The 24460-nt window shown below is 49.9% G+C and overlaps 1 protein-coding gene and 1 pseudogene across 1 annotated transcript; one reads left to right on the top strand and one right to left on the bottom strand.

The window, feature by feature from the left end:
* Positions 1-1654: 1654 nt before the first annotated feature.
* On the bottom strand, positions 1655-2503 carry LOC136314227 (ADP-ribosylation factor 3 pseudogene; annotated as a pseudogene).
* Positions 2504-18476: 15973 nt separating this feature from the next.
* Positions 18477-20437, top strand: CAMP (cathelicidin antimicrobial peptide). The gene is made up of 4 exons (XM_066245083.1): positions 18477-18710; positions 19318-19425; positions 19566-19637; positions 20241-20437. Exons 1-4 carry the CDS (start codon positions 18513-18515, stop codon positions 20376-20378), a joined length of 516 nt encoding a protein of 171 aa, XP_066101180.1. The 5' UTR covers positions 18477-18512; the 3' UTR covers positions 20379-20437.
* The last annotated feature ends 4023 nt before the right edge of the window (positions 20438-24460 follow it).

Below are 24460 nucleotides of genomic sequence, written 5' to 3'. Positions count from 1 at the left end.
TATCCCTCTGACTCACTCTCTGTCTCTGTAATAAGTAAATAAATAAATAAAAATAAAAATAAAAACAAAACAACTAAAGAACCTCAATGAAGATTTGATGTTTCTCATCTCTCTCCCTTTCTGTCTGTCTGTTCGTCTCTCTGACTCTGTCTCTGCCACAAAAAAAAAAAAAAATAATAAAATATTCAGCCTGACCTGTGGTGGTGCAGTGGATAAAGATGGGGTGACCTGGAAATGCTGAGGTTGCTGGTTTAAAACCCTGGGCTCATCTGGTCAAGGCACATATGGGACTTGATGCTTCCTGCTCCTCCCCCCTTCTCTCTCTTCCCTAAAATGAGTGAATAAATAAATAATTGAATAAAATTAAAAAATTAAATAAAAAATAATAATAAAATATTCATTTTGGCCCCAAGCAGAGAACAATCCAAAGGCCAATCAACAATAGAATGGGTAAGTAGAGGTTCATTGTTTCACAGAGCAGTAAAAAGAAAACATTATGAATGAGTCTCACAATTGATGTTGAGCATAAGCCAGACACAAAAGAATACATACTACTTGATTCTGTTGATATGTTTTAAAAATGAAAAGACTGCTATTTAATTGTTGGTGATAGGCCTGACCTGTGGTGGCGCAGTGGATAAAGCATCGACCTGGAAATGCTGAGGTTGCTGGTTTGAAAATCTGGGCTTGCCTGGTCAAGGCACATATGGGAGTTGATGCTTCCAGCTCCTCCCCCCTTCTCTGTCTCTCTGACTCTCCTTTCTCTCTCTCTTCATCTCCTCTCTAAAATGAATAAATAAAAAATTTTAAAAATTTACATCAAATGTAATTGTTGGTGATAGAAGTTGGGCCACGAGGAAGACTTTTGTGAACTTGTCACATTCTTTAATTTTTCTTTTTCTTTTTTTTTTTAACAAAGTCTATTTAGAAAGTTGCAGAGGCCAGAGGTGGTGAAAGTGAGCCAGCTGGGCTCCCTAGGCTCAGGAAACAAGTCACAGAGGCCAAAGAAGGGCCCTTGGAGCTCAAGAGAGAGAAAGGCAAAGGTAAGGCCCCTTACCTTTGGAGAAGAAGCAGGAAGGGAACGGCACAGGCACTCCAGAGAGGGAGAGAGCACACCAAGTCACCATTTCTTTCTTTTCTTTGACAGAGAGAGGGACAGACAGAGGCAGACAGGCAGGAAAGGAGAGAGATGAGAAGCATCAATTCTTTCTGCAGCACCTTAGCTGTTCATTGATTGCTTTCTCATATGTGCCTTGACCACGGGCCTTCAGCAGACTGAGTAAACCCTTGCTCAAGCCACCAACCTTGAGTCCAAGCTGGTGAGCTTTTTGCTCAAACCAGTTGAGCCCACGCTCAAGCTGGCAACCTTGGGGTCTCGAACTTGGGTCCTTCGCATCCCAGTCTGACGCTCTATCCTCTGTGCCACCACCTGGTCAGGCTGATATATATATTTCAATCAAGTATTTGTTATTAATAATAAAACTGCCCTGGCCAGGTAGCTCAGTTGGTTAGAGCATCACCCTGATAACACCAGAGTTGCAGGTTTGGTCCTGTTGGTCAAATAAGTTTGTGGTGTTTTTTTTTAATCTGGTAAATAGGAATGATTCATCATCAGGACAGCAGTTGGGTACTGGTCACGGGCAGGGGAAAGGAGGGGAGGCAGGAGAGACAAGGCTCTTGTTGGGCATGTGGACATGATACCCAGGGCCCTGCCCACAATGGCAACAGGAAGGAAGGGGTAGGGCTGGGAAGGGAGACAGTAGGTGTTAGGGGTGACTGGGGTGGTCAGATAGGGCTGCCTGGCTCTCACTGCTTGTTTTTGAGCTGATTGGCCAGCCAGTCCAGGTCTTTGTACAGCCCGTCCCCACTGGTGGCACAGGTAGCCTGAATGTACCAGTTGCGATGACCCAGGGAATGCAGGCCCAGCTTGTCTGTGATCTCAGCAGCATTCATAGCACTAGGCAAATCCTGTTTGTTCGCAAAGACAAGGAGCACAGCGTCCCGGAGCTCACCCTCTGCCAGCATCCTCATCAGCTCCTCCCGGGCCTCATTTACTCACTCCCAATCATTGCTGTTGACCACAAATATCAACCCTTGGGTGTTCTGGAAGTAATGTCTCCAGAGAGGCCGAATCTTGTCCTGACCACCCCCATCCCAAACTGTGAAGCTGATGTTCTTGTACTCCACTGTCTCCACGTTGAACCCAGTGGTAGGGATTGTGGTGACGACCTCCCCCAGTTTCAGCTTATACAAGATCGGGGTCTTTCCTGCGGCACCCAGGCCCGCCATCAGGATGTGCATTTCCTTCTTCCCAATCAGGCTCTTGAGAAGATTTCCAAAGATATTACCCATGATCACACCAGCTGCTTTCTGAAGACAGTAGGGGCCAAGTGGGGACAGTGGCAGTCAGGTTTTAGCCTGGTCCTTGGGATGGAGGACTTGATCCTGTTCCGGCTTCCAAGCTCCCCCACTGCAGCCGCCGCTTCCTCCCCCCGCAGGTTCCGCTCGGCTCCCGCTCAGCTCCCTCAGCAGATCTGCTCCCCTGGCCCAGCTCCCTGATTGCCTCCTTCCTTCCTTCTCCAAATAAGTTTTTAAATATGATATATGTTTGCTCACTTATAGTTTGCATTGGGTGTGGGGACAGGCTGTAAGCAGGCAGGGTGGTTATAGCTTAAGCCTTAGTTTTAAGACTAAGCTTTTCCCCACACTCTTGATTGTTGCATGATAGGGGGTGGTGCACTCTCATGAGGAATCCTATTATGCCTCAGATAAGTGACTTTGTATCAGAGACTTCCTTGTTTGTATATTGAATTAAAGATTTTGATTTCTACACTATAAAGTGGGGCAGACCGGGAGTTGCTCTCTCTTGGTTCCTGAGATTAGCTTTAGAGAGGAGAGCAGAGAAAGGCCATGTGGAGAGGAGAAGCAGCCAAGATGGTGGAGTGCTGAAGGGGAAGCCAGTTTGTGCAGAGAGAAGGAGATGGGGAACAGAGGTGAATGAGCTAGAAACCTTTGATTCTGGGAAACTTGGATAAGTCAGTGGCTTTGGGAGCCCTGAATAGAAAGGGAAGTGTTTAAAAAAAAAAGAAAAAAAAGAAAGGGAAGTGTTTCCCACTGTGTGTATTTTTTTTTTTTTTTTTTTTACAGAGACAGAGAAAGTCTGAGAGAGGGATAGATAGGGACAGACAGGAACAGAGAGAGATGAGAAGCATCAATCATCAGCTTTTCGTTGCGACACCTTAGTTGTTCATTGATTGCTTTCTCATATGTGCCTTGACTGTGGGGCTACAGCAGAGCCAGTGACCCCTTGCTCAGCCAGCAACCTCGAGTCCAAGCTGGTGAGCTTTTGTTCAAACCAGATGAGCCTGCGTTCAAGCTGGTGACCTCGGGGTCTCAAACTTGGGTCCTCCACATCCCAGTCCAATGCTCTATAAACTGCGTCACCGCCTGGTCAGGCTCCACTGTGTGAAATTTTTGCCCGCTGGGTGCAATCTAGGATTACAGCAAATGGCCCACCAGTTCTTGGCTCCATTGTTTCATTACCATCTGTCCGAATCTAATAAAAACCTGCATGGGCCAGGCGGCTGTGATGGTAGCTGCGGCTACTGGCTTTACAATCCCAGACAAGATATATATAAAAATCAACCAATAAATGCATAGATGGCTGGAACAACAATTAATGTTTCTTTCTCTCATCCTCCCTCTCTACAGTCAATAAATAAAAAGATTTAGAAAAATGATAATGAAACTGAGACAGGATAATAAGAAGCTTGGAAAATTCCTTGGCAAGTAGATTGGGGAAACTGAGAAAAATACCTGAATAAACTGGCTAAGCAATTTACAAGGAGATACCGAAGATCACCTCCCTAAAGATACCATCTAAACCTCAATTGTATTTGGCTCCAGGCCATAGAGCAGCCCCAGATTGGGTAGCAGTTGTTGCTGCCACCCTGGCCTGGGGCTGGCCCGGGTAGGGGATGAAAAGAACACCTGGAAAAGCTAATGAATCTTCTATTGAAACCCTCTCCTCGACTCCCACTCTTAAAAACCCCTCAAAACAGCCTGACCAGGTGGTGGTGCAGTGGATAGAGTGTCGGACTGGGATGTGGAGGAGGTCGCCAGCTTGAGCATGGGATCATCTGGTTTGAGCAAGGCTCATCAGCTTAACCCCAAGGTCGCTGGCTCGAGCAAGGGGTCACTTGGTCTGCTGTAGCCCCGGGTCAAGGCACATATGAGAAATCAATCAATGAACAACTAAGGAGCTGCAAAGAAGAATTGATGTTTCTCATCTCTCTTTCTTCTTCTCTGTCTGTCCCTCTCTCTCTGACTCTGTCTCTGCCACACACAAAAAAACCCCACCAAGGCCTGACCTGTGGTGGCGCAGTGGATAAAGCGTCGACCTGGAAATGCTGAGGTCGCCGGTTCAAAACCCTGGGCTTGCCTGGTCAAGGCACATATGGGAGTTGATGCTTCCAGCTCCTCCCCCCCTTCTCTCTCTCTCTCTCTCTCTCTCTCTCTCTCTCCCTCTCCTCTCTAAAATGAATAAAAAAAAACCCACCAAAAATAAAACCCCTCTCCTGACCAGGCGGTGGTGCACTGGGTAGAGCATCAGACTGGGATGCGGAAGGACCCAGGTTCGAGACCCCAAGGTCACCAGCTTGGACCCAAGGTCACTGGCTCCAGCAAGTAGTTATTCAGTCTGCTGAAGGCCCCCTTTCTTTTTTTTATTTTTATTTTTTTTATTTATTCATGAGGAGAGAGAGAGAGAGGAGACAGAGAGAAGGGAGGGAGGAGCTGGAAGCATCAACTCCCATATGTGCCTTGACCAGGCAAGCCCAGGTTTTGAACTGGCGACCTCAGCATTTCCAGGTTGATGCTTTATCCACTGCGCCACCACAGGTCAGGCTGAAGGCCCCCTTTCAAGGCACATATGAGAGAGCAATCTATGAACAGCTAAGGTGTCGCAACGTGCAGCGAAAACCTAAATGATTGATGCTTCTCATCTCTCCGTTCCTGTCTGTCTGTCCCTGTCATCCCTCTCTCTGACTCTGTCTCTGTAAAAAATAAAAATAAAAAATTGGGAGTGGGGCCATCAGAACTAAAAGTTTGTATAAAAAAAATAATAAAATAAATAAATAAATAGATAAATAAATAAATAAAACCCCTCAAAACAAAGGACTCAGCATAGTTCCCCCTTTCCTTCAAATTAATCAATATTTTAGTGGTTTTTCTCAGACATATTTTTTTGGTTTACAAATAAGTTTACTTAATTTTAAACGAAGGTTAATATGGTTTTTTAAATACAAAGACAACAAACTTATTAAAAATGATAGGTCTTAGGTTTGCAAGGCCCCCTGTTCTCTGACTTCCCAGTATAGGCTCATTTCGTTCCCATAAATTTTCTAGAGAGCAGAAGCAGCCTGTAGGCTCTCCTGTTGCTTCTTCTATTCTAGGCCTTGTTTTACTGTCCCCAGATTTTTTTTTAATTGTCCCCAGCTTTAATAAACTTACTCTCAATATCACCTGTAATACCTGTGTTGGTCAATAAATAAGTAGGACAACAAATCAATGTTTCTTTCTCCCTCTGTCTCTAAAATCAATAAATAATAATGAAACGACCTTCCCCTGACCCCACTTTGCCCTCCAGCTGTATTCCTTCCCTTTGCAGCAAAACTCTTAAAAACTGTTTGTTGTCTCTAATCTCTCTCCTCCCATTCTCTCTCTCTCTCTTTTTTATTTAACAAAAAAATTGTAGCAGAGACAGAGAGTCAGAGAGAGGGACAGACAGATGGGAAGGGAGAGAAATGAGAAACATCAACTCTTCCTTGTGGTTCATTGATTGATTTCTCACATGTGCCTTGACCAGGGAAGGGCAGGGGGCTACAGCAGACCGAGTGACCCCTTGTTTGAGCCAGCGACCTTGGACTCAAGCTGGTGAGCCTTGCTCAAGCCCAATGAGCCCGGCCTCAAGCTAGCGAGCTCGGGGTCTCAAGCCTGGGTCTTCCACATCCCAGTCTGACGCTCTATCCCCTGCGCCACCACCTGGTCAGGCCCTCCCATTTTCTCTTGAACCCAATCCAATCAAACCTTCACAGAAATGGCCTTTGGCACATTCTTCAGGACCCTAATTTTTTGAATCCAGTAACCAAATCCCACGCCTTGTCTTACTCTGGAGGGCAGCCATCCCTGATAGCGCTAGATACAGTGGGTCACTCCCTTCCAGGAACATTTGCTTGGCTTGGCTTTCAGGATACCGTTCTCCAGGCTTTCCTCCTCTCTCCAGCTGCTCTTACAGAGAGGTCAGAGGAAGCCGTTTGTCTTCCAAGGGTGGAAACCAGACATACAGGGGGAGAGAGAACAGCACTGAGTCTCCTGGATAGGCTCTTCTGGGGCATCGTAGCCTCTTGTTTCCAGAGCAGCATAGAGCCTAGCTCGTAGGGATGAGGACAAACGTTTGTGGAGTGATGGAGGACTAAGAATTCGAAGGTCATCCTGAAGTCAGAGGCGTTAGAAGGGTCACTGAGAAGCCCTTCTTCTTCCTCCTACCCCCTCTCCCCCTTGGATGATGAACTGGACTTATATGGGCTTGGGGTAGTGAGGCAGGTCCCTATAGTCCCTTTTCTCTTTTGAAAAGGTTGAGGGCTTTCCTGCCACTATTCCCCCTGGTGGACATTGGCATAGTACCAGGGAGGCCACCAGAGGGCACTTGTTTCCTAGCAGACTATTCTGGAAAGAATTGAGGAACACTGGGAGAAAAGACAGCTATAACAGAGAGATTTGGGCTGGAAGCTAAGCACATGTGAAAAGCTGATTGCATGGCAGGGCTGTAAAGTACAGTATAAGGAAAAGAAGCTGTACTTTATTTTATTTATTTATTTATTTATTTATTTATTTATTTATTTATTTATTTTACAGGGACAGAGAGAGAGTCAGAGAGGGATAGATAGGGACAGACAGACAGGAACGGAGAGAGATGAGAAGCATCAATCATCAGTTTATCGTTGCGACACCTTAGTTGTTCATTGATTGCTTTCTCATATGTGCCTTGACCAAAATAAGCTGTACTTTATATATTGAATATACATTCAATGATATTGTAATAACTATGTATGGTACCAGGTGGATACTAGAATTATCAGGGTGATCACTTGGTAAATTATATACTGTAGATGTCTAATCACTATGATGTAGACCTGAAACTAAAATAAAAAAGTTATATATAAAAAAGAAAAACAATGTGCCCCAGTTGTTGGGGGTCTGTTTCCAGAGCCTTTTGCAGGGTAGGATATTCTCAGGGCCAGGGGCCCCAAACCTGTGTTATTAGTCTCTGCTGACCCTTTATCTTAAGTGTCAGCTTCTTGACCACTCTTGGTCTTGGTTTTACCCTTCAAGAAAATGGAAGGAATGACCCCTGATCAGTTTACCAGTCAGAGGCATTAGCAAGAGAGAACAAAGCAAGTCGTGTGAATACTCTTCGGAGGTTTGAAACAGAGTGGACTGGAGAAATGCGAGGGGCTGCTGATCCTTGCTGTCCCTTACCCTGGCCCTGTGATAACGTGACACTAATCTCATGTGCACTACTGCAAGTGAGTGCCCAGTGCTGGGTATTCTGTGAGAGGTGAGTGCCCAGCAGGTGGAGGGGATGAGGCCTGAGTTAGGTCAGAGGCAGAGGACAGGGAACGGAAACCCCTGGGGCAATAGGGAGCCAATGTAGGTTCTGGAGCAGGGAGAGGGTTTCATTCCAAAGGGTCAGGTGTTCCTGTGAGGTTTCTTGGGGTCCTCCCTCCGGAAGTCAGAGGTCCTGGAAAGCAAAAGAGTCCTTCTTACACCTTGCTCCTGGGTGCCGTGCCCTCCGCAGAATGTAATGGGAGAAGAGGAAACACTTTGCTGGGGACCAGGAAGTTGCGCCTGTGGTTTCATTGCCCTGTCCGAGTCTCTCTCAATCCCAGGACCTCTGGGAAGTGAAATTGTTCCTGGGGTTCCTTCCCATCCTGGTTGAGTTATAGCCCCTTGCATCAGTCTGGTGTTAGCTGGTTGACAAATACCCACGTTGGGCAAGATGCTGTGTGTGTTTGGGGTGTGGGTGGGAGGGGCTGGGAAATGGAGGGAAAGGGTCTTGGTTTCCGGGTCTTAACCTTTTCAGTCCTGAGCAATGCCTTCCCCAGAAAGAGTTGGGGCTGGACCCCATTCCTATCCTTTGAGCCTAAAACTCAGACTCCAAGGCATGCCCAGGCCTTTTGGGATGTCTGTATGTTCTGTGAAGAGAGGCAAATCTGAGAAGGACTCATTTAACTTAATGAATCCCTACATTCATTTCACAGATGAGGAAACATAGAGAGGCTTGTTGCCAGACCCCTGTTGATGGTCTCCGGGGTGTGGGCTGGACCTCCTTTATTTATTTATTTATTTATTTATTTATTTATTTTATTTATTTATTTTTTATTCATTTTAGAAAGAAGAGAGAGAGAGAGAAGGGGGGAGGAGCAGGAAGCATCAACTCCCATATGTGCCTTGACCAGGCAAGCCCAGGGTTTCAAACCAGCGACCTCAGCATTTCCAGGTCGACGCTTTATCCACTGCGCCACCACAGGTCAGGCCTTTTTTTTTTTTTTAGCGAGAGAGAAAGAGGAACAGACAGGATAGACAAGAAGGGACAGAGATGAGAAGCATCAACTCATAGTTGCAGCACTTTAGTTGTTCAGTGATTGTTTTCTCATATGTGCCTTGACCAAGTGGCTCCAGTCAAGCCAGTGACCCCTCGCTCAATCCAGTGACCTTAGGCTTCAAGCCAGCAACATTTGGGCTCAAGACAGCAACCGTGGAGTCCTGTCTATGACCCCACACTCAACCTGGCGACCCCATGCTCACTGGTGATCCAGCACTCAAGCTGGTGACCTTGGGGTTTTGAATCTGGGTTCTCAGCATCCTGGCCAATGCTCCATCCACTGTGCCACCACCTGGTCAGACTGGACCTCCCTTTTCTGGGCACACTCAGAGCGCTCCCCAGTGGGCTGGGAGCCAGCAGCCACAGGGCGTCTCCTCCCCACCTTCCGTGCGCCCCTGGCCTAGCTGTGTACGCTTGGGTTCTGCTGTCACAGAGTTAGAGAAGGAACAAGGCTCCTTCCTGGAAAGGTATGCTCACCTATTGCCACTGCTTACCTCCTCACTCTGCAGCTTTGCAAACTGAGGTGTAAATTGTCTACTATAAAATTCACAATTTCGTGTAGTTATGTGAGTTGTGACAAATGTATGCAATCATGTAACCACCACCACAATCAAGATATGGAATATTTTCACCTGACCAGGCAGTGGCGCAGTGGATAGAGCGTCGGACTGGGATGCGGAGGACCCAGGTTCAAGACCCCGATGTAGCCAGCTTGAGCGCAGGTTCATCTGGCTTGAGCAAAGCTCACCAGCTTGGACCGAAGGTCGCTGGCTCGAGCAAGGGGTCACTTGGTCTGTTGAAGGCCCGCGGTCAAGGCACATATGAGAAAGCAATCAATGAACAACTAAGGTGTCCCAACGAAAAATTGATGATTGATGCTTCTCATCTCTCTCCGTTTCTGTCTGTCTGTCCCTGTCTATCCCTCTCTCTAACTCTCTCTGTCCCTGTGGAAAAATAAAAAAAGATATGGAACATTTTCATTAGCCCTTATGCCCCTTTGTAATCAGTCCTCTCTTCCTTTAAAAAATTTTTTTAATTGATTTTAGAGATAGAGGTAGGAAAAGTGAGAGAGAAAAAACATCATTTTCTTGTTTCATTTATTTATGCATTCATTGATTGATCCTTGTATGTGCCCTGACCAGGGATTAAACCCACAACCTTGGCACGTCGAGATGACACTCTAACCAACAGAGCTACTTGTCCAGCGCTAATCCTCTCTTCCTAATCCTGGCCCCTGGCAGCCACTGGTCTACTTCCTCTCACTATAGCTTTGCCTTTTCTTTTTTTTTTTTTTTTTATTCATTTTAGAGAGGAGAGAGAGAGAGAGAGAGAGAGAGAGACGGGGGGAGGAGCTGGAAGCATCAACTCCCATATGTGCCTTGACCAGGCAAGCCCAGGGTTTTGAACCGGCGACCTCAGCATTTCCAGGTCGACACTTTATCCACTGAGCCACCACAGGTCAGGCAGCTTTGCCTTTTCTAGAGAGTTCACGTAAATAGAATCATACAATCCTGACCTTTTGCATCAGGAATGAACTTTGGCAGTTCACACTCCCTTATGTTGGTAAAATAGCATTCCAGTAACTTGTGTGGATGGTCCACAGTTTGATGAACCTGCTGATGGACATTTGGGTCCTCCCTGGTTTTGGACTATTACGAATAAAGCTCTTATGCACATTCTTGCATGAGTCTTTATGTGGAAGCATGCTTTCTTTTTCTTTTTTTTAAAGATATTTATTTATTTACAGAGACAGAGAGAGAGTCAGAGAGAGGGATAGATAGGGACAGACAGACAGGAACGGAGAGTTGTTCATTGATTACTTTCATTGTGGATAGAGCGTCAGACTGGGATGCGGAAGACCCAGGTTCGAGACCCTGAGGTCACCAGCTTGAGTGCGGGCTCATCTGGTTTGAGCAAAGCTCACCAGCTTGGACCTAAGGTTGCTGGCTCGAGCAAGGGGTTACTCAGTTTGCTGAAGTCCCGCAGTCAAGGCACATATGAGAGAGCAATCAATGAACAACTAAGGTGTTGCAATGAGCAATGAAAAACTAATGATGCTTCTCATCTCTCTGTCCCTGTCTGTCTGTCTCTGTCTATTCTTCTCTCTGACTCTGTCTCTCTGTCTCTGTAAAAAAAAGATAAAAAGAAGGACTCTGGCAGCCCCGGTGGGCAGAGCTCATCATGATAGCTGGCTGCACAGGGGTTCAGGGGGCCTAGGGCTGGCTGGACGTGGTGGGGCTCTGAAGAGGTAGGAGGGTGCGGTCCAGCCTTGGCTCCTGTGGAGGGAAGTGGGGGTTTTAAGTGCAAAACAGGGTGGAGAAGAGCACCTGGCTCAAGCAGATGGGAGGGGAAATAGAAGGGGATTGGGAAAGGGGGAGCCCCAGGTTGTGGTGGAGGTGGTGACAACGCTCTTGCGCCACCGACTGCAGGATCTTCTGCTGCTCTGTTCTCTTTGTTGGGTTAGTATTGGGCATGGGGGGAGTGCCCAGGGTCCCGCTGACCAGGTCAGGGCAGAGGTACTGCAGCGCAGTCCTGACCTGGCTCTTCTTTCTCTCCTCTTTGCCTCCCTCTCTTCTCTCTCTTTCTGTCTCCAAGCAAACCCCAAGGAGGCCAGCCTGACCGGGCGGTGGTGCAGTGAATAGAGTGTCGGACTGGGATGCGGAAGACTCAGGTTCGAGACCCCGAGGTTGCCAGTTTGAGTGTGAGCTCATCTGGTTTGAGCAAAAGCTCACCAGCTTGGACCCAAGGTCGCTGGCTCAAGCAAGGGGTTACTTGGTCTGCTGCAGGCCCGTGGTCAAGGCACGTATGAGAAGGCGATAGATGAACAATTAAGGTGTTGCAATGCGCAACGAAAAACTAATGATTGATGCTTCTCATCTCTCTCTTCCTGTCTGTATATCCCTCTCTCTGACTCTCTGTCTCTGTAAAAGAAAAAAAAAAAAAAACCAAAGAGGCCAGTCAGATGTACCACTCTGACAGCCGGTTCTTTCTCCTCTTCCTATTGGGCTTCTCAGCTGTGCCTGCAGCAATCTGAGTTAGGTTCATACTCACATGCTGCTGAGAGTGCCTACCAGGGAAGAATTTTTCTTTTAAATGTTCATTTATCTACCTACCTACCTACCTACCTACCTATCTATGTATCTGTTTGTCTATCTATATATTTTAAGAGACAAAAACGTTGATTTATTGTTCCACTTATTTATGCACTCGTTGGTGTATTCTTGTACATGCCCTGACCGGGTTTCAAACCTACAACCTTGCTGTATCAAGATGATATTCTAGCCCTGGCTGTTTGGCTCAGTGGTAGAGCATCAGCCTGGCATGCAGGAGTCCCGGGTTCGATTCCCAGCCAGGGCACACAGGAGAAGCGCCCATCTGCTTCTCCACCCCTCCCCCTCTCCTTCCTCTCTGTCTCTCTCTTCCCCTCCCGCAGCCGAGGCTCCATTGGAGCAAAGTTGGCCCGGGCGCTGAGGATGGCTCTGTGGCCTCTGCCTGAGGCTCTAGAATGGCAGAGCAACGCCCCAAGATGGGCAGAGCATTGCCCCCTGGTGGGCATGTCGGGTGGATCCCAGTCGGGCGCATGTGGGAGTCTGTCTGACTGCCTCCCCATTTCCAACTTTGGAAAAAAAAAAAAAAAGAAATAAAAAGATGATATTCTAACCAACTGAGCTACCGGGCCAGGGCTCCAGTGCCTCTTAATGCAATGAGTTGCAGGAGAGGTGCAGGGCTGGCCAGGGTGGTGTTTGTTGGGGTCAGTGCTGAGGGGCCCAACGAGCCCATTGGAGAGAGCTAGGAAACTTCAGATTCATTCCACTTAGTGGTGCACTCACTGGTCACCTCGCATATATGCCCTCACCTGGGATCAAACCAGCAACCTTGGCATGCTGGGACGACGCTCTATCTACTGAGCAACGTGGTCAGGACTGGAAACTGCAGATTCAGCCAGGGAAATCTCCCAACTGGAGCCAGAGCTCTGGGTCTTGCCATCAACCCTGACTTGGCAAAGGTCTCCCTGCCAAGGTCACATCCTGCCCTGGGCCTCAGTTTCCTCCTCTGCCCAGTGAGGCTCCTGTCATCCTCATAGGAGTGCCGCAAGCTCAGAGGTGGCAGATGCATGGGAATTCTGCACGAAGGACCACACACACAGTTCTCCTCCAGGGACTAGGTGGCCAGTCTGGGTAGACAACATGGCTGTCATGAGGCTGGAGTGGGGGTGGTATGTGTGTGTGCAGGATTGGCCCACAGTGCTGTTACCATGACAGTCCCAGGGGGTAGTGTTAAGGTTGTTGCTGTGGTGACAGAATGGGACCTCGCGGCCTCACTCAGTACTGTTGTCACTGGCAAATTCCTTGGAAGAAAACTTACTTCAGTGAGGTCCCTGTAGGCACACAGGTGACCATCATGGCAGGTGCTCCCTGCCCAGTGGAGAGAGTCCCTGCGTCACCAGCTGCAGGAGCAGCAGGGGGATCCAGTTTGTCTTCTAGTCGCAGCCAAAGGCTCACATCGACACAGCACGGCTCCCACCAGCCCCAGCCCTACGCCACCCACCAGCCCTCCCGGCCTCCCTCCCCTCCAACCCGCAGTCTCAGCTCCCCAGGCTCTTACTGGTGCTGTTGGTTTAAACAAGGAGATAGTTTGAACATGTTGAAGATTTATGTGCAATTTTAATAGATTTGCTTTTTTTCTTTTTATAATCAGTTTATTTATTCATTTATTTGAATTTTTCCAAAGTTAGAAGTGGGGAGGCAGTCAGACCGACTCCCACCGGGATCCACCTGGCATGCCCATGAGGGGGTGATGCTCTACCCATCTTGGGCGTTGCTCCATTGCGGCTGGAACCATTCTAGCACCTGAGGTGGAGGCCATGGAGCCTTCCTCAGCACCTGGGGCCAATCCTGCTCCAATGGAGCCCTGGCTGCAGGAGGGGAAGAGAGAGACAAAGAGGAAGGAGAGAGGGAAAGAAGGGTAGAGAAGCAGATGGGCGCTTCTCCTGTGTGCCCTGACCGGGAATTGAACCTGGAACTTCCACAGGCCAGGCCAATGCTCTACTGCTGAGCCAACTGGCCAGGGCTTTATAATCAGTTTGAGCAGATGTGGGAACATAGCCTAGGATAGTGATGGTGACACCTGGAAGAGAGAGACAGAGAAGGGGAGGCTGAGGACTCAAGGAAGGTCTGGGGTCCCTGGCACTCTGGAGACCAGGCTCCTTCCTCCAAAGTTCCCAGGCCCTGTGACTTCACTCCTCCCTGCAACTCACAGAGCTATATCATATACATTTTGGACAAATAAGTAAATTTAGTCAATTGTTTGAAAGGGTCATTTAGAACATTGATGTTTAGTCATTGACTCAGAGATTTTTTTTTGCCCAGTTGATGTTCTTCAAGTGTCCCTGGTACCCCTTGTGCTGGGTGATGTCCTAGCTGAGCTGTTCTGTCCTGGGTTCCTCTGGAGTTTGGGAATCCCACCCTTTGCAACCTCCAGACTAGCCTACCTGCCCTGCCCTGGCTCCAGACAAGCCCTCAGTGTCCTGCTCTGAGCCCCCACTAAGTCTGTTGAGGACCACTGTCCCCTCCCCTTTGTCACTACTTCCGACACCCCTGCTCATCTCCTCATGTAGCCCCGCTGGTCACCCTGCCTTTGCTCAGGCTGTTTTCCTGGCCCTGCAGCTCTCTTCTTTCTTGGGTTCGGTCCGTCCTTGACCCAGGTTCCTTCCCTGATGCTATGGCCTCTGCTACATTCTCTTACTTCTTTTTATTTATTTTTTTAATTTTTTACAGAGACAGAGAATGAGTCAGAGAGAGGGATAGATAGGGACAGACAGACAGTAACGGAGAGAGATGAGAAGCATCAATCATTAGTTTTTCATTATGTGTTGCAACACCTTAGTTGTTCATTGATTGCTTTCTCATATGTGCCTTGACCATGGGCCTTCAGCAGACTGAGCAACCCCTTGCTGGAGCCAGCGACCTTGGGTTCAAGCTGGGGGGCTTTTGCTCAAACCAGATGAGCCTGTGTTCAAGCTGGCGACCTCGGGGTCTTGAACCTGGGTCCTCTGCATCCCAGTCCGACGCTCTATCCACTGCGCCACTGCCTGGTCAGGCACATTCTCTTACTTCTTATGAGGCAGTGGCAACGCTGGGCATGCCGGCACTGGAGTGGCGACGCCTCCACAGCTGCACTGTCCTCCCGGGGCTGCAGGCCTGCGGGACCAGCCCCGTGAGGTTCCAACGGCAGGTCCACCCTTGCCCCGAGTGATGTAACCTGGCCCTTGGCATCTTATCCTGGCTGTGACAAAAAGGATGGGTGGAGGGTGGGGGCCTGGGACATAGAGGGACATGGAAAAGCATGTCCTGGAGTGGAGGCAGAATGCAGAGAGGGACATTATCCCAGTCATGGCCTCCTCCAGGGCTCTGCAACAAGGGAGCACAGGGGAAGGAGGACACCGACCAGGTTCTGAGCTGGGGCTTTATTGGGTTGGGCCAGAGCAGCCCACAGAGAGCAGTTCAGAAGGGGCTTGAGATGGGGGGGCTGTAGAAAGGGAGTGGTCAGCAGAAGGCAAGCTCTTTCCCCAAGAAAGAGGACAACCATGGCTTCCAAGGGTCTGAGTCAGCCTCCCTGTTTCACATGGCGGACACCCACCTGCACGGACCTGACCCTGGACGGGGCTCAATTCCGGAAGCTGGGAAGCCTGGTCCCTGTGCTGTGGCCCAGGTTGGGAAGGCGAGTCCCCTGGATCCACACTTCTAACTTGCATCAGAGGACCTGTGGAAGCCACTTGGGTCCTGGCTGATTCTAAGCGAAAGGAGTGTGCAGCGTTGGCCCAGGTAGAAGTCTCCTCCAGCCATGTGGGAAGGGGCTCTGAGTGCATGGGATCTGACCCGGAGGAGTGCAGGCCTGGGCAGGTATCACACCCTGGTCTAAGGACTAACAGTGATGCCTACTTCTGTCCCCTTGGGGACCCTGAAGCCAGAAAAAAAAGTAAGGGATCCAGACTGGATCTGAGGGTGGGGTGTTCTGGGCTGACCCTCCTCCCAACCACTATAAAGAGCCCTGATGTGCAAGCCCAGCTTGATCAAGAGCCCACTGGGGCAATACCTGGGCTATGAAACCAGGTTACACACAGGCCCATTTTTCCTTCCTTCTCCGCAGGCGGAGTGCACAGCCAGCTGCATTCATCCGGGCTTCCGCTTCCCGAGGTGCCCTGTCCAAGCCCCCAAGAGTCCCACAGGCCAACAGAGGCAACAGCTACCCCAGGCCTCCTGGCCACATGGCCATTCCCCAGCGGAGCTGGGGCTAGAAATGTCCTCCTGGCCTCTGGGCCCCTCTCTCCCAGCACCAGCCACCCAGCCTGGTGTCTCAACTTGAGCACTGAGCAGGGAGTCATTTGGGGTCAAATCAGAGACTTCCTGCAGGCTGTGGCAGCAAAGAGGAGGAGGTTGCCATGCCTGGTCGGAGGTCAGGGAAGGCTTCACGGGTGGGATGGGGTGCCAAGCAGAGGGGAGAAAGCGCAGGAGGCTCAGGGGGATTGGTGGGGGCCGTGGTGGCCTGCCGCATGGGGCACATGGGGCTGCAGGTGAGGGCGATGGGGAGCAGCAAGACTCCAGGCCCTGCCTGACCAGGCGGTGGCACAGTGGATAGAGCGTCAGACTGGGATGCGGAGGACCCAGGTTCAAGACCCCGAGGTTGCCAGTTCAAGCACAGGCTCATCTGGTTTGAGCAAAAAAGCTCACCAGCTTGGACCCAAGGTCACTGGCTTGAGCAAGGGGTTACTCGGTCTGCTGAAGGCCCGCGGTCAAGGCACATATGAGAAAGGAATCAATGAACAACTAAGGTATCCTAATGAAAAACTAATGATTGATGCTTCTCATCTCTCTCTGTTCCTGTCTGTCTGTCCCTATCTATCCCTCTCTCTGACTCTGTAAAAAAATAAAATAAAAATAAATGTAAAAAAATAAAAAGACCCAGGCCCTGATGCCAGCCTGGGGGGTGGGCTCCTGAGGGCTGGCGGTGAAGTGGCCACATCAGCAGTTTGAAAGAGCCCCTAGGTCATGGCGTGGAAAGTGGGCTGTTGTCGGGGGAGCCCCGAACCCGGAGAAGGTGGAGTCCGGAGCTCGTGGCTGCATGTCCAGGGAAAGATGACGATGGTAGGAGCCGGGGCAGGTGTGGTGGCAAGGTCCGAGGGGAGTGTCCCTGAGGGGAAGAAGGAGCAGGTGGGGTGCTCCCCGGGCGTTCAGCTCAGGGCTTGTGCAGCGGCACCCACCAAAACAGCAGGCCAGGTGGCCTGGGGACAGCCAGCTAGGGCTCTTCACGGGAGTCTTTTTTATTTTTTATTTTTATTTATTTATTTATTTATTTATTTATTTATTTATTTATTTATTTTATTCATTTTAGAGAGGAGAGAGAGAGGGAGAGAGAGAGAGAGAGAGTCAGGGAGAGAGAGAGACAGAGAGAGAGAGAGAGAGAGAGACAGGGGGGAGGAGCTGGAAGCATCAACTCCCATATGTGCCTTAACCAGGCAAGCCCAGGGTTTTGAACCGGAGACCTCAGCATTTCCAGGTTGACGCTTTATCCACTGCGCCACCACAGGTCAGGCCTCTTTTTTATTTTTTATTTTTTTTTAATATTTTTTTTATTCATTTTAGAGAGGAGAGAGAGCGAGAGAGAGGAGAGACAGAGAGAGAGAAGGGGGGGAGGAGCTGGAAGCATCAACTCCCATATGTGCCTTGACCAGGCAAGCCCAGGGTTTCGAACCTGGGTCCTCTGCATCCCATTCTGACGTTCTATCCACTGCACTACCGCCTGGCCAGGCTTCACGGGAGTCTTGAATGCAGAGATACAGACCAGCCGATGTCTGTCCATGATAACTGGTGTCCCCAGGGTGACGTAAGGATTGGGAAGAGAAGCGGCCTAGGATGCCACTCTGCAAGCCCTCCATATTAAGGGAAAAGTCTTGGGAGGAGACTGAGAAGGAGCGACCAGGGGGACAGGAGCAAACGCAGGAGAGCAGCCTTGGGGAGAAGGAGGCGGGGCAGTGTTAGGAGGACAGAGGGTCCCCAGGGCCTGGGTAAAGAAAGACAAGGCTTGAGACTGGCCACTGGACCCAGCACGGGCTGGCCAGCCTGCAGTGGCTTCGAGTGTGAGAGAGCAAAGAAGTGGGTCGATGTAGTTGTAGACAACCCTCCCTCAGGCTTGGCTGGGGAGGCGTCAGGACAACAGGCCACACTGGGGGTGGAATGAGGACAATTCTAGAATGAAAAGCAGTAGAAAAGAATCCAGGAGAGGGGACAGATGGAACTGAGCCCCTGAACTGACGGGGGGGCTGGGCCTAGACAACAGCATGGAGTAGCCTTGCAAGTCTCCCTCAGGACGGGCTGATGGGTAAGATGGAGGGCAGTCACCACTATTTATTCATCAAACGTGAGTGCCTACTGGGTGGCAGGCAGTGCCTAGAGCTGTGGATTTAGTGGGAGCACAGTACACTATGTTGATTCCTGAGGAGGCCGCAGTGGGGAGAAAGATGTAGGACAGGTGCCTGGCTCCCTTCCTTTCCTGGCGACACAATTTTCTTGAGCAACCTTGGCTAAAACCACCGAGGGGCCCGAGAGGTCAAGGCATTGTCAGGGCGGTGGAGAAACCATTTCTTCACCTTGCACACGAGGCAGGTCTTGCCTACGGTCCAGCAAGCCCCGTGAGGCAACAGCGGAGCTGAGGCAAGCCGCAGCCCACAGCCTGGCAGGTGGCCAGAGATAGGGCGGGTTGGGAAGGTTCCTGGCCAGGCCTTTGAAACGGGCCCAGGCTGGGCATAAAAGAGGGTCCTGAAGGCTGGGAGGAGGCAGGCTTGGGGACCATGGAGATCCAGAGGGTCAGCCTCTCCTGGGGGCGTTGGTCACTGTTGCTGCTGCTGCTGGGCCTGGCAGTGCCTCCAGCCGCTGCCCAGGCCCTCAGCTACCAAGAGGCTGTGCTCCGCGCTGTGGACGGCTTCAATAAGAGGTCCTCAGAAGATAGTCTCTACCGCCTTCTGGAGCTAGACCAGCTGCCCCCGGGAGTGAGTGAGGGTGGGGTGCTGGGGAGCGGGGCTCTGCCCCCATCAGGCTTGGCCACACTGCCACCCCCTTTTCTCATGCTGGACCTCCTATCGGAAAGGCGCTTCTCCCCTTTGGTGGGATCCCACCTGTTATAGGAAACCTTCCCTGATGACAGCCCCTGCCTTAGAAGCAGTGCGGTGCAAACAGGTGCCCTCTGCACCCGCATTCGGGCTTCAGGGATTTCTGGGCATTCCAGGGACAAGAAAGGGGTCATTGGGTCTAGGATGTGACTCCTCTGCTCTAAGTTTCCTCTGCACTCTGTTGTGTCCCGAACACGGGAGGGCTCTGCTCAGCCTTGAGGTTCCAGTGGCGACGATTTTCCTCCAGCAGGCCCCTGATTTCCCTTGGATCCCTTAGAGCTTGTCTGAGGTCCGCAGGCTCTCTGTGCTCCGGGAGGGCAGGGGCGGCTCTGTCGCTCACCTCTGCACCCCCACGCCAGACCCAGCGCCAGGGTCCAACTAGGGGCTATTGAAAGGCTGTTCTTTTGGTGGGGGGTGGGCAGGGGAGCCGATCAGAGAGGGCAAGCAGGGGCCCAATCCTGGTCTCCCTACTTTCTCTCATGGCCAGGATGACGACCCAAACACCCCAAAGATTGTGAGCTTTGCAGTGAAAGAGACTGTGTGCTCCAAGACAACGCGGCGGCCACCTGAGCAGTGTAACTTCAAGGAGAATGGGGTGAGGCTCGGGGCCTGGTGTTGGGATGCTTCCCAAGATGCTGAACCAGAGGCCTCTGGGGAACGTTTCCAGACACTGGGGTGAGGCTGGAAGGATACAGCATGGAGGTTCCAGTTTGACCCCAAGCCTCTCTTTTTTAGCTGGTGAAGCAGTGTATAGGGACAGTCTTCCTGGACCGGGATAATGGCTACTTTGACATCAGCTGCGACGAGGTGAGTGGCCCCTTCTGAGTTGTAGAAGCTGATGGTGAGTAGTGCATAGAACAGACACGGACCAATTAGCCACTGCCCCATTTAGGGCAGAGAAAGCCCCTCCTACCCTGAGCTCCTTCCTCAGCCAGAGCCCCAAGTCTCCAGGACTGGCTCTGCAGCCCCTTAGAGCAGTGCTTCTCAGAGTGTGGTCCTCCGCTGGAAACTTGTTGAAATGCAGGTTCCCAGGCCCCACTCAGACCTGCGGTCTCAGGCCCTGGGATGGGACCTGGCAATTTGTATTAAACAAGCCTTCCAGAAAGTTCTGACCCCTGCTGAAGTTTGAGAGCCACTGACTTAGCCACTGACAGTTATGGGCTTTTAGCCCATGCACTGTCATAGCTGTGCTGGGCTGTGTGACCTTGGGAAGCCACAAGCCATCTCGGGACCTGTTTTCTTGTCTGTTTATGGGTGCAGGGACTCATAAGAGTCCTAAGGTCGTAGCCAGAGGGTGAACTAGAGCCTCAAAGCTCCCAGGGTGGCCCAGGCAGGGGGTTGTCTGGGTGGGGAGGGGTCTTGACATTGGGTCCAGCCCCCACAAGGAGTCTGATTCCTCCTGGTGCACAGCTCCAGAATGTCATATTCGGCGATCTGGGCAGCAGGCTGGGCCAACTCATCCAGAAAGGCAAGCAGAAGATTGGGCGGATCATCCAGAGAATCAAGGATTTTTTTTCGAATATCAGGCCCAGGGAAGAAGAGTCCTAAGGGTCTGTTTTGCCCTGCCTGGCTCCCACTTCTGGACTCTGAAAAATAAATTCTTGTGAAAGCAATTTTTTCCAGGCTTCAATTTCACTTGTCTTGGCTTCTCCACTTACCACAGTGGGTTCTGGGGGGCTGTGTATGTGCACACCACACGCACATGGGTGGGCAAAACACAGGGGGCGGGGCAGCTGCTTCATCCAGGAGCGCATGGTGCGAGGCAGCGGGCCAAGAGGTCCAGGACAGCGTCTCCATTCTCCGGGCGGCTCCCCAAGGCCTCATCCCTCCCGCCCTCCTCACTGAATACCCTGTGGGGACTTACGGAGGTCTCCTCTGTGGGCAGCACTGGTGGGGCTGCTGCTGAGCTGTGCCTGCTCCTACAGGGGCGACAGTGGAGGGAGGGGTCCGGCTTTTTGTTAAACACAGAGACACGGTTCGGTCTCATGGCTGGCTGGGTTCTAAGGTCAGCAGGGTTCTGATGCCCATAAAGTTCCAATTCCCCTTAAAAATCTTCTCTCTGCAAAAGCCCCTCACACCTCTGGCTTTTCCTCTGGCACTGAGACACATCACTCTTTCTTTGGCTGGGCAGCAAATTTAAGTTGTGGTTCGTGTTTAGGAATCAAATGGTACAAAAATGTTGTATCATTAAAAGCAAGAATCTGCCTGACCAGGTGGTGGTACAGTGGATAGAGCGTCAGCCTGGGATGCTGAGGACTCAGGTTCGAGACCCCGAGGTTGTCAGCTTGAGCGTGGGCTCATCCAGCTTGAGTGCGGGATCCCTGGCTTGAGCGTGGGATCATAGACATGACCCCATGGTCACTGGCTTGAGCAAGGGGTCACTGGCTCAGCTAAGTTAAGTCACATGGTCACTGGCTTGAGTGCGGGGTCCCTGGCTTGAGCGTGGGATCATAGACATGACCCCATGGTCACTGGCTTGAGCAAGGGGTCACTGGCCCCCACCAGTTAAGACGTTAAGACACATATGAGAAACTAATCATCAGTATCGTAGCCAATGAGGTTTATCTGAGGTGCAATTATTGCTAATAGAAAGTAATCAATGAGTAACTAAGGTGCTGCAACTACGAGTTTATGTTTCTCATCTCTTTCTTTCTCCCTTCCTGACTGTCTGTCTGTCCCTCTCTCTCATTCTCTTTCTCTCTTGCTAAAAAACAAACAAAAAAAATCCCACCAACAATCTGTCTGACCTGGCAGTGGCACAGTGGATAGAGCATCGGACTGGGATGCAGAGGACCCAGGTTCGAGACCCTGAGGTTGCCAGCTTGAGTGCGGGCTCATCTGATTTGAGCAAAAGCTCACCAGCTTGGACCCAAGGTCACTGGCTCAAGCAAGGGCTCCCTCGGTCTGCTGAAGGCCCACAGTCAAGGCATATATGAGAAAGCAATCAATGAACAACTAAGGTATTGCAATGAAAAACTGATGATTGATGCTTCTCATCTCTCTCTGTTCCTGTCTATCCGTATTTCTCTCTCTGACTCTCTCTCTGTCTCTGTTAAAAAAAAAAAAAAAAAAAAGAATCTGACCTGTGGTGGCACAGTGGATAAAGCGTTGACCTGGAATGCTGGAGTTGCTAGTTCAAAACCCCAGGCTTGCCCAGTCAAGGCACATATGAGAAGCGAGAAGCAACTACTATGAGTGGATGCTTCCTGATCCTTCCCCCTTTTCTCTTTCTCTTCTCTCTAAAATCAATAAATAAAATCTTTAAAAAAAGAGTATTTTAAAAAATAAAGTAAATAAAGACAAGAATCCTACCCATCTACCACCATAGTGCTGCCCCCTTTCCCAGGGCCTTAGCTAAAAGTCACAGAGAGACATCTATTTTCTCTGGAGGTCGCATAGCAGGGAAAGAATGAGCTTAGAGATAAAGGTTTGTGTTTCCCCAGTAGGTAAGCATCTTGGACCTGTAAGTGCTGATTCGGGGTGAAGGAATTACAATATGGTTGGTAAAGGACGGAGATAAGACTCAGTTACAGCCTCAGGTCTAGCTGCAGTAGAATGAGTTGATTCCTCACTAATAGGGCTGTGGCTGAGCCAGATTACCAGGCTCTGAGTTACATATGCTGAACTCCCTGTAGGGCACATGCACAGCCAAGCATGACCACAGGAGGGCAGCCTTGGACAAGTTTTTTGCCGGCCTCACACCCTGTCAGCCACATTCGTACTGGGACTGTTGCTGCCCCGGGGGCGAAACCAGAGAGTTCCTCACCCCATTTCTCTCGGCTCCTCCCAGGAGCTCCTTTGCTGAGGAAGTGCAGGGAGCCCTTCTGGCAATATGCAAATTTAGACCCTGAAAAAAGTTCCATCTTCTTGGTGAATGCTTGACAACGGGTGACAGAAACCAATGAGCAAATCCCCATCCTCCTAGGCCTCTGTGGGACGCAAGAGGACCTCCAGCTAGATTGGGGCCAGCTGTCCACAGTGGTGACCAGCTCAGCACCCCATTCTTGGGTTGGCTTTCTCTTTCCTGTTTTACTCTCCTAGTCCCCACACTCCTGTGTTCTGAGATCCTAGCCCCTCTTGCCTCTCAGGAATTTTATATTAGTGACTATAAGTTATATTTATTGTAAACCAATCCCTCTCTGACTCCACTTCCTTAGCATTTATGTGTGTTCTAATTATTATTCTGAAAAAACTCTTCTGATGCCATTTTATGTGCATCTACTGTGTCTCTTTTTTTAAAAAAAAATTAGTGCAGGGAGGGGAGAGAGAGAGAGAGAGAGAGAGAAAGAGAGAGAGAGAGAGAAAGAATGGTGGAGGAGCAGGAAGCATCAACTCCCATACATGCCTCGACCTTGCCTTGACTGGGCAAGCCCGAGGTTTCATACTGGTGACCTCAGCGTCCCAGGTCAACGCTTTATTCACCACGCCACCACAGGTCAGGTTGCATCTACTGCATCTCTTCTTTAACAAATTTGGAAGTAATCCCCATTTATCCACTTTTTCCTCTTGCCCCACACCCTTCTCAACCCTCTGCAGTCTTGTTTCTGTCCTCACCACTTCGTGAACATTATGTTGACAACACCAATGATCTTTTTTTCAAGATTTGTTGATTTTACAGAGAGAGGAGGGGAGAGCAAGAAGTATCAGCACATAGTTGCTTCATTTTAGTTGTTCATTGCTTGTTTGTCACATGTGCCCTGACCAGGCAAGCCCAGGGTTTTCAACTGGCGATCCCAGCATTCCAGGTCAACACTCCATCCACTGCACCACCACAGGCCAGGCAGATTTTATTCTTTTCTAATCCCCCTTTTCCCCTCAGTCTTTATCTTTCTTGCAGCCCCAGCAGAATTAGATTACTTTTTTCTTTCCTTTTACATTATATATATATATATAAATTGATTGATTTTACAGAAAGAGGAGGGTGGGGGAGCAAGAATTACCAATTTATAGTTGTTTCAGTTTAGTTGTCCATTGATTGCTCATCATATGTGCCTTGATTGGCAAGCCCAGGGTTTTGAACCAGCCACCTTAGCATTCCAGGTCGATGCTCCATCCACTGCGCCACCACAGGCCAGGCTAGATTACTTTTCTTACTCAAACCTTCCACTAGACTCTCTTGACTGTTTTCCAGCTTCCATAGTCACCATCAGCTTTCTGTGAGATACTTCACAACTACCTCCCAGTGCTCTCCCACTTCCCTGTCTTACCATTGAACCTACACTTTGAGAACAGACACGGACTGTGGACCTGAACGTGCAGTTGGACGTGAAAAATAGCCTTTGGTACTTATTCCCGAATCTTCAATTTGTATTTCAAACCTTGATCTCTGATCCCAACTTAGCCCTTAAACCGTACTTTGAATCTCAACCTGGCCTTTGGCCTTGGACATTGACATAATCCTTGGATTTGGACCTCGGAACTAGACATCAGATCTCAATGATGTACTGGGACGGTCCTGAATCCTGGACCGAACCTTAGACATGGTCGGTCTTTGCTTATAAATATGGATTTGGACCTTAACTGCAAATATGGATCTTGAACCTGAACTTCTAATAGGACTTGGACTTCATACCTGGACCCTGGATCTGGACATGAACTTGTCCTGAACTTTGACCTAGCTCTAGACATTG

This window comes from Saccopteryx bilineata, chromosome 10 (assembly GCF_036850765.1).
Source record: "Saccopteryx bilineata isolate mSacBil1 chromosome 10, mSacBil1_pri_phased_curated, whole genome shotgun sequence".
Taxonomy (NCBI): domain Eukaryota; kingdom Metazoa; phylum Chordata; class Mammalia; order Chiroptera; family Emballonuridae; genus Saccopteryx; species Saccopteryx bilineata.
The sequence above is the reverse complement of the archived record's forward strand: the minus strand, read 5'-3'. Positions and strand labels throughout refer to the sequence as shown.